This window comes from Astatotilapia calliptera, chromosome 20 (assembly GCF_900246225.1).
Source record: "Astatotilapia calliptera chromosome 20, fAstCal1.2, whole genome shotgun sequence".
Classification (NCBI taxonomy): domain Eukaryota; kingdom Metazoa; phylum Chordata; class Actinopteri; order Cichliformes; family Cichlidae; genus Astatotilapia; species Astatotilapia calliptera.
Genome location: NC_039321.1, coordinates 1,677,368 through 1,687,601, shown reverse-complemented (window position 1 = coordinate 1,687,601; position 10,234 = coordinate 1,677,368). Strand labels below are relative to the sequence as shown.

General features: G+C 41.4%; 1 protein-coding gene across 3 annotated transcripts in view; it reads left to right on the top strand.

Annotated features, from left to right (window-relative positions):
* Positions 1-440: 440 nt before the first annotated feature.
* pdzd4 (PDZ domain containing 4) overlaps positions 441-10,234 on the top strand; it is a 50,874-nt gene continuing 41,080 nt past the window's right edge. For all 3 annotated transcript variants that reach the window (XM_026154499.1, XM_026154500.1, XM_026154497.1), the window contains exons 1-2: positions 441-748; positions 2,001-5,834. In XM_026154499.1, coding sequence (XP_026010284.1) covers positions 5,775-5,834 — 60 coding nt within the window. In that variant the 5' untranslated portion in view covers positions 441-748; positions 2,001-5,774. The remainder of the gene's footprint in view (positions 749-2,000; positions 5,835-10,234) is intronic.

Genomic DNA, 10,234 nt, shown 5'->3' with positions numbered 1-10,234 from the left:
CACACATGCCTGCTGTGTTCTTTGCTGTGATTTTTTTCGTCTGACACATTGACCGTCCTCTGCAGGAGGAAGAAGCCGGCCGTATAAAACTCAAATGTTCCTGCTGGTTTAAACTGTTAAAGTTGACATTTTGAAGATAAGAGGATTCCTCCTGACAAACAGCATGCACATGCAGATAACAGTCTGCTCGGTGTTCTTTTAACCGCAAAGACAACACGAAAAATGTTTACATGCATGCACGCTGAGTAAGAGTTGAATGTCAGAGAGATAAATGAACAGGTGAAGAACAATAAGAAGAAGAGACGAAAAAAAAGGAAAGATGGGAGGGCGGACAGAGCAGGTGGGAGGGAGAAGCAGAGGAGGAGGAAAGAGGCATCGTGGAGGGGAAAATTAATTGCCCGCTGCAGGTTATTGGCTGGCTGCACCGCCACGGAGGCTGCTGTTGTTCCAGCGTGGGGAGGATGCTGCAGAAGAAGAGAGAGCGGCGAGCAGAGAGCTGCAGATCTCTGCTGATTCCTGATGCACCGCCGGCTCCTTTTCATCTGTCTGTAGAGAGCCACGGCCGCTCAGACTGGGAGGGAAACGCCACAAATCTGTTTTAATTTGGAAGAAAGCAGAAGGAAGACGAGCAGGTGGGGACACAAGTGTGCCGGTTTTACCCACTTCAGGATCACCTTCTGTGGGAGGAGAAGGCGACTGATTCCCCGGGGAAATCAAGGAGTGGACGGTTCCCAAAACATCTGGAAAGGTGCAGCTGGAAATATTCTTTAAATGAGATTTAAAATGAAATCACTTTGGCTAAATCCTGTTTAGATTTGCTTTTTCTTCCAGGGGGGGCTTTGGAGTTTCTGAATTTTACTTCTTCTTGTAAAGCTGAACTTAAAAAATCATCTTCTTATCCATCTGCAGTTTCAATTCCTAAATATTTTATCTATGAAAGTCTTATTTTCTGATATTCCAGTGCAGTAAATTGTCTTTTATAACTGGGATGCTTTAACAAAGCTGAGATGAAACATTCTTCATGATTTTATTTGATCGACTGATTATTTTCTCGATTTCTCCCAGAATGTCAGAGTCGGTAGTTTTGCATGACTGAACTTCAGGTTTTGATCCTTCAAGTTAAAGACAGATCCACAAATCCACAAATCTTGCAATTTGACAAACTGAGCCTGAACATTGTTGGTAAATTTTATTCAGTGTTTACTGATTTACTGTTGATTTATTCAGTGATTTCCAAATCACGCTTTCTGCCTTGAAAAAAAAATCCCCACCATTTAAAATCTTTTATGGTCGATCTGCATTCCTGCTCTCACCAACAGCTGTGAGCTGATGAGCAGTGAGTGGTCTCATGTCGTGGATAAACCTCTTCTTAGGTAAAATACTTTGTAGCAACATTAGTATGAAATGTCAGCGTTAGCTGCTGTTCATCTGCAAACCACTTTGGAACCCACCCCCACCCTTTCACACTGTCTGACTGAATCGGTGTCATATCTGATGTTTGGCTTTCTGAGGTTAGAGTGAAATGAAAGGGCGGGGTGTCAGAACAGAGCTATACCTACAAATGCTGCGAGAAAACAGGATTGTGGTTGTTTTGTGACAGTTTTCTGCTTTAACAGTCCGATCGCACAGATTTACCTTTCAGTTCGATTTGAAGTTTAAAGGTTGACATATTTTCACTGGATTGATTCCTGATAATAACTGACAGGATGAGCATGTCTGTGGGTCTGAAAGGTCAGCTGCACTGATAATCTCTCGCAGGGCAAAAAACTCAATGACATTCGAACAAAAACAAAAAGCTTAAAATGGAAAAGATTAAAAGATTTTGAGCAGCGAGATCAGCTTTTGGCTGCAGACATGTGAGTCTATTCGCTGCTCTGAGCAGAAGGACAAAGAACAAATTCAGAGAAATTCAGAGAAATGAGCAAAAACCAAGCCTGTGTGTGTTCATGTGCTCATTCAAGAACCTCTTTCTCTCTGTTTTTCTGCATCTCTGTGTCCAGGAGCGAGACTAAGCCGGATTTAACCTCTGTAGAGAAATGACGGAGCAGCAGAGGAAATCAAAGGATGAAAGAATAGAGGAGGAGAAAGGAGAGAAGGCCGGTACTCTCAGGGTCTAGCTCCTCTCAGAAAACCTGCCGGCTGCTCCTGGAGGAGGATTTTTTGGGGAGATTACGCGGAGATAAAGTCAGCTTCATGGCAGACAGAGGGCGACTGTTTGAGGCTGAAGTTTGCTGAAACAAAGCCGGTCTTCACCTGTGTGGATTATCTCACCTGGAGGAGGATTTTTGGGGATTGAGGAGTTCACAAATTGATTTTTCTTTCTGGTCGACAAAGATTTAAAGATACTTGGAATTCAGTGTGGTGACCTAAACACTGGAAATTTCATCGACTGAGGAAAAGAATTCGTGTAATTTTCTGTTTAGTGGCACATTTGGAAAATACAGATCCAGCAGCCTTGGGTCATTTGCTGAATTAGACGCACGTAACTGAAAAACAAAGTGTCAAAAAGGGATTTTGAGAAATTCCCAGAATGGCATCTCTCCATTTAAACGCCTTTCACGCTGCAGTTTTTCTCTCCCTCTGTTTGTTTCCTGTGAACACACTTTTTTAATCCTCTCTCTTTGTCTGGGTGCATGTCTTTTGCTCCTTTTCCCTCTGAGACGTCTGACAGGAACCCTGTGCTGGATCAGGGTGCATAAAACAGGTGCTGATGACAGATAACAGGTGCAGAGAGGCGCAGGTAGACTCTGATAAAGCCAGATAACTGATGCTCGGTGACAGAAGCAGCAGGTGATACAGGCTGAATGTGCTTCTGCAGAGAGTCGATCCTGTCTGTCATCTTTCTGCAGGCTAATCGAGGACCGTCTGTGGGCGAGGTGGGCGGTGATAAAACCGGAGGGAGACGCTGTTCTCTGCAAAAAACCAACATGCAAAAGGAGAAAAGTTAAACAGCCCCGAGCAGCAAGTGAGCAATAAATCTTTACTTAGAATGAAAAAGTGAAGGAAAAGATTCAGAAACTGCAAAGCGCTGATTTATAAAACAACCACAGAAACATGCAGGCACAGGAAACACCTGTCAGTAAATATTCATCATCAGATCATTTTGGAGCTCACAGGTTTGTCTTTGAAGAAACTTCAGCTCTTTAACACAATAAAATAGTTTGCAAAACTAAATGTGCTTCGAGACTTTGCAGCTAAATTTAGATTTTCTGAGGGAGGAACAGCAAAAAGGACTGAAATCAGGCTCAAGGAGGAAACAACATGTGATATTCAACTGGATATTAAAACACACAGACATAAACTGAGAGACGCAAAGTGCACGTGGCAGAGACCGATGTGAGCTGTTAGTGAACCAGCAGGAAATGTATTTTTAAACTTTATAGTAGACACACAAAAGTGGCCAAAAGTGCACAAAAATGACAGATTTACTGATATAACATGGGAGCATTTTCCATCTGCACACATCAAAGCTGAGTGCAAACGTAACACTTTAGATGGAAACACTGGATTCAGAGAGGAGAGGCTGAAATGTGGAGTCACTGCTAAAAGCACAAATGCTGCTTCTCCTTTCTGACCCTACAAACGCATCATTAATGCCACAGTGCTCAAAGCATTCAGCTCTAAACACAACCAACCTTTCAAAAAACACAAACACACAAACTTTGATACGTAAAGTAAAAAACAAATCTCTTGTTTGGTTTGTTAGGTGAGCGGTTTGGGTATAAAACCACATTTTAAAGTTGAAACAGTAGAAACAGATGCTGGCGGTTTCAAAAGAAAAAGAAAGTTCTTTTACTTCTGCACAGACACGATCAGCTCGACTTTTGGACAATGTTTACAGAGGAGCCGCAGGCTTCTTATTTCTTGTGGTGATTCAAACCCTCAGATGAATTATTGAGAGCTCTTGATCCTCTCTCATCAAGAAACGGTTCCAATCTTTTATTGAAGCTCTTGGCGTTTTTACAATATTTCAAAATTTCTGACACAAGCCAGCAGCCTGTTAGAGTCAGATTGGGGGAGAAGGAACGTCGCTCTAAACGCTCACTGATGTTCACATGAATTATTGAAGCGAACTGAAAACAGTTTACAACCGGGAGAAGAGTTCTTTTCTTCAGTTCTTATTAACCGTCACAGGCCTCAATTCCAAACGCACCTCAGGAGACACACAAACTAACATTTAGCTGGAGAGTTTGTGTTTGATTAGAGGCTCAGATTTAACCCATTTTGGAAAAGCAGGAAAAAGAATTTTTTAAGCTAAGAACCTTTTCCTTCCTGTTTGCAGGAACACACACTTTATTTAACCAAACCAACAGAGATCACACAAACGTCATCCTTCACTGAGTTTGAAGTTTGTCGTCTATAAACTTTCAGCTGTTACATTTACTCTAAACAGAAGCTGAAAACACACAATTTGCAGTCACTTTCTTCTCCATCAGCTTTCCTGCGCTCATCATTTTTTAAAAGCACCACGATTTGGATCTATTCTGTTTTTATTCATCACTCTCGCAGAAGCTACCAAATTTATTCAAAACAGAGAGAGAAGCAATTTGTTTGGTCATAAAGATAAAATATTCAGTGCAAGAAAAAATCAAACCGTTTCTGCTGCAAACATCCAACAAAGTGAAGCTTAAGTTGATTTAAACTATTTGATATTTGCACTGAGACTACAGCTGAATGATGCTGTAAGCACACGTGTACACTCTCCCTGTGGGAGCCGTGAACCAGCACTCGGACTTCATCCTTCCATCAGGAGAGATTCAGCCGCTGTTCATTTTTGCTTAAACAAACTGAACTGATTTTTCATGTTAACAGTTTCAAGCACAAACCGGAGATCGCCTTCCTCCTCCTCCTCCTCCTCCTCTTTCCCCCTGTAGGGCTGAAACAATCTACCGTGCATGAATAAAAATTAATTTTGATGAAAAGTGTCTCGCCTCCTCGCTGGCCGCAGGACGCCAGATAAAAGCTGTTTACTGCAAGGAGCAACAGAACGCAGCCTTTTTACGACAAAAACGGAGCCGAACGGCGTTTGTGCTGCTTTTGTCTTCGTTTCATCATTATTTCTGCTTGTGAGTGGGAAACAGTGAGAAACAGAGAAGTGGGTTTTACTTTTGTCTTTAGAGCAGAAAAGAGGACACGACGCAAACTCAGCTTGACTCTCAGCTGGGGTTTCCCTTTCTTGTCTTTGAAAGAGAACTTGTGACTTTGAGCTGATAAAAGGAGCTGCACATGTTTGGAGACACTTCTGGGGCTTCTCAGATGAAGTGGAAATCTCACTTTACTGTATAAAAACTACAAGTACCCTACTTTGGTGCATATTTGTCTAAAAACTGACTGAGTTTGAAGAACAAGCACAGATCTGCTATACAGCTTTTACCTGTTTGAAATAAATCAGCATAAATTTGAATCATTTTTTGATACATTTCTTGACAGATTTCCTCGCAGCCTTATGGTTAACACAAAGAACAAGAATAAAACTTTTTAGATACACGATCTTCATCACAGAATAAAGATTTCACTTCGTTTTGGCTCAAACCTGATGATTTGATGTCAGTTTGGAACCTCATTTTAGGCCAACGGTCAGTGGGTGATTAAAAAAGGTTAAACAAGCAAGATCGCGAACACTGACCCGGACACATCAGATTTGGAGGTCAAAGGTCAGACAGACAAGCTGGATTATCGATACGGACTGGCAGCTGTTTCCTGAGGGACCTGCGGTGACAGAGAACAGACGACAGAGATTCAGATCAAGAGGACAGACAGACCGAGACGCCATCATGGGCTGCAACATGTGCGTGGTCAAACGTCCAGAGGAGCAGTACAGGATCATGTTCCAGGTAAGAAATCTGAGTGCTGGTGGCTGAAGCTTAAGCTGCTAAAAATGCTCAGTTTATTTTATGATGTAAGCATTTTTGAGGGGCAGCCAATCAGAAGAAAGTTAAAAAAGGACATCAGAATGGCTCATTTCAGATACGGATGTGTATCATCTGAACGGTGAAGCTTGCAAAGAAATACCAGTTATTAAAGAACTGAGGCAGAGCAAAAGTTTGGTGTTTGCCTTTGAACCGTGCAGTGGGATAAAGTCCAAAGATTAAAGAAGGAGATAAAAATAAATGCAGATGGATTTAGGATTCATGAGCGCTCACAGCCGAGAGGCGAGGTGGAGAATGTGAATTCATCAGCTTTGGTTTCGGAGAGAGAAACGAAGGTTGAGTAAAGACTGTGTGTTTGTGTGTGTTGATACAAAGCGTGGCACCATTCATCACTGCAGCTCGGTCCAGTTACTCTGTAAAGGTCGCGGTGTTATTCTGTCCAGTGGAGGCTGAAAGTCACGAGAGACTCAGCTTTCAGCGCGTTTGTGGAAACATAATCTGATTCTGTCCTTGTAATTTGCTTTTTTAGCATTTCTCTCAAATGAATCCTAATTCTGTTGGCACTTCATTGATCATGTTATGAGGATTATTTATTTTTCAGGAATGAAACAACCAGTTCATGACTCCAGATTTACCTCACAAGACAGCTGAATTTTATTACAGTTTAAAAGATAAATGAAACCTCTGATGTTTTCCATTCACAAAGACTCTTTTCAAACTTTAACATTACAGTTTTGGTTGCTGTTTTCTTGGGCGTATTTGGGTTGTCTGACGATAGCTAAAACAACTGGCAAGAAGTACTCATGAAACAAACAGACATACTAATAACGGGAATTTCACTCACCATAACTCCATAGCAGCACATATTGTTTTTATATAATTGCATAATAAACAGCACAAAGTCCAGTTTATTACAAGTTTACAATGATACGATAACCAGTGTAAATGACATTGAAGAGTGCTCTCCTAAGAATAAAAGCAAAATAAAATAAAATGGGTAAGTTTCTTTAGACCTGACTCCTGATGAACAGGATATTGTGAGTTCAATAGTTTTCCAGAGGAACGAGCTGTATTGAAGTAAATGTTTGTTGTCTGTGGTTCTAAGTCATGACTGGAGCTGTCCATGGTGCTGAAACGAGTCAGACTTTTCTTCTTACATCACTGCTCCTACATCTGTCTCATTTTAGTCAAGCAGGTTTGTTGTACTTTGTAAAGTCCAGTTTATATACTGCCTATCTTCATCCTTACCTTATACAGAGTGCTTAAAACTACAAAGCATAATAAAACAATGAAATACGTAATATGTAATTTAAAATATGTACTGAAAGGATTTCGTTGGCAAAAGATTAGATTCTGGGTGAAAACTTCATTAACTTGTTGTTGTGCTCATTCAGTGATGAAAGAATTTAATATTTACATAAACTTAGCTTTTACTTTCCAACTTTGAGAACTGTATAGAGTCAAATACCAACAAGTTATGAACAAGTGTTTAGGAGTGAGTAGCTCTACTGAACTGCACTGTATTATTCAAAGAGTTGTTTCTTTTACTTAGCTAGCTAACAGGGTAAACGTCAGAGTGAACATAACTGGCTCCTTTGAACACAGAGAGTTAAAGTGAGCATGTGTGAAAATGTTACACATGGAGCAGAGCTCAGTCAGAATGAATGAAGTCAGTGACACAACATGAAATATACATGAACACACGTGGTTACTGCAGCTGAAATTCTAATTGGTTAAAATAAGGCACACACACACACACACACACACACACACACACACACACACACACACACACACACACACACACACACACACACACACACACACACACACACACACACACAGATAGAGAATAAATACTGAACAGGAACCTGAACTCAGGCACAAAAAGATTCAAATCGATTCAGTTATATGTATGGCACTAAATCACAACACCAGTCACCTCAAGGAGCTTTATATTGTACAGTATATCCTATAATAATAGATACAGAGAAAAACCCAACAATCATATGACCCCCTATGAGCAGCACTTTGGCAACAGTGGGAAGGAAAAACTCCCTTTTAACAGGAAGAAACCTCCAGCAGAACCAGGCTCAGGGAGGGGCGGGGCCATCTGCTGTGATTGGTTGGGGTGAGAGAAGGAAGACAGGATAAAGACATGCTGTGGAAGAGAGACAGAGGTTAATAACAGATATGATTCAGTGCAGAGAGGTCTGTTAATACATAGAGACTGAAGAAGAAAAACTCAATGCATCATGGGAATCCCCCAGCAGCCTACGTCTATTGCAGCATAACTAAGGGAGTGGACTTTTAAATACTCTAGGAACAACAAGTAGGCCTGCAGAGCGAGAACGAAGTGCTCTAATAGGGTGATATGGTACTACAAGGTCATTAAGATAAGATGGGCCTGATTATTTAAGACCTTGTATGTGAGGAGCAGGATTTTAATTCTGGATTTAACAGGAAGCCAAAACAGGAGAAATCTGCTCTCTTTCTAGTCCCTGTCAGGACTCTTGCTGCAGCATTTTGGATCAGCTGAAGGCTTTTCAGTGAGTTTTTAGGACTTCCTGATAATAATGAATTACAGTCGTCCAGCCTGGAAGTAATAAATGCATGAACTAGTACATCCTACAATAATACAGGAAAAAGCCCAACAATCAAACAACCCCGTGTGAGTAAGCACTTGGCAAGAGTGGGAAGGAAAAACTCCCATTTTAAAGGAAGAACCAGTCCCTTCAGTTAAACTGAATAAGAATCTGTGCTGTTAGTTATAAACTGGCCATATGATTCTCATCTTTGTGAGAAACTAACATCACAGATTTCAAGATTAAATGCTGAAGGATTTCTCTCATACATATTTTTCATGTTACCATCATTAATCAGCGCAGGTGAGTTCACTGACGTAGTCACCGCCCTCTGTGGCAGATCCCTGTGGGTGGATGTGGGATTGTACTGCCAGACTCACCTCTACAGCACTGTGCGAAGGTCTGGGGTAGTTCCTGTGGAATAGAATAGAATAGAATAGAATAGAATAGAATAATCCTTTGGGGAAATTTGGTTGTATCAGCAGCAAAAACACACATATACAAACAGAACAGAAACACAATTTTTACATATTTACATCATGGACAATAGTTACCAAAACAGTACTGTACAGTTATTACAATTAGAGTGCAGATAGGTGGCAAACCCAGGTTGTAGAGTGCAAACAGAGCAGGATACTGAACGGTGTTTAAATAGTTTAATGAATAATTAGAAAAGTGCAGATTGTGTGATTGCATCTGTGGATTAAAAAGTAGACATGTGACTTCCAGTAAGTTAGTGTATATAAACTGAGAAAAGTAATGTGCAAGTTCTAACAGCAGAAGTTGTTACAGCACTGATGTCAACATCTATGTTTGTTGGGAGCAGTTTTGATTGTACAGTCTGACAGCTGCAGGGAGGAAGGACTAGCAGGCTTGGATGGCAAAGGATGTCCTCTAACATCAAGGAGATCACACTACTCAGCCTCCCTGGAAAAGTGTGCACCGTGTACTGTTACTTGTTCTTGAGTGGAGGGAGAGAGAAGCAGAAAAAACAAAGTTGTTGATTTACTGGCAGATCTGCTTCTGTGTGTGTGAGGTGTGTGTGGTAAAGTGAAGAACAAGATAAAGGATTTAAGTGGCTGGATGAACGTCCTCCACTTAGAAGCTCGGTGATTCGGGAGGAGCTAAGAGTAGAGCTGCTCCTCCTCTGCACTGAAAGGACCAGCTGAGCTGTGGACTCTGATGAGGATGCATGAGGTGTTTTTGGACATGTCCAGATACAGGACATGCTGCAGAGATTACAGCTCATTTGTGGCTTGGAAATACCCACCGAGCAAAGTAACGTCAGAGTGACATCTTTAATAAGTCATTTTTGGATGTACAATTTTGGTCCTCTGAAGGGTTTGTTCTCTAAGGCCTGACGACGCCTTTTTTTCAACATCTACTGAACATCGAGTGCTGACGTCTGTAGGACCTCCGTGTACAGGCTGTTTATAGTCCAAATGTGGTCGATGGGGACGTCTTTTATACTGCTTCTATAGACTCTATATGTTTCCAGAAGGTGGAGGAAACGTGTTCTGTAGACAAACAGTTATGTGTGAAGGAATGCAGAGTGATCAGCCTGCACGGTGGGTTTGGAGCAGAAATGTCTCCAGCTTCTCACAGGCAGTTTCAAAATGCGATGAGATGATTTGTTATGCACAGGTCTCTAACTTCACAGATGACACCACACTGACACCACACGGCCAGCAGACACAGGCTCCCTCTCTGTGGCACACAGGCCTGTTTATCAGGGCATCCACACAGTTCTAATGGAGGTAAATATTTTACAGCAGTGAG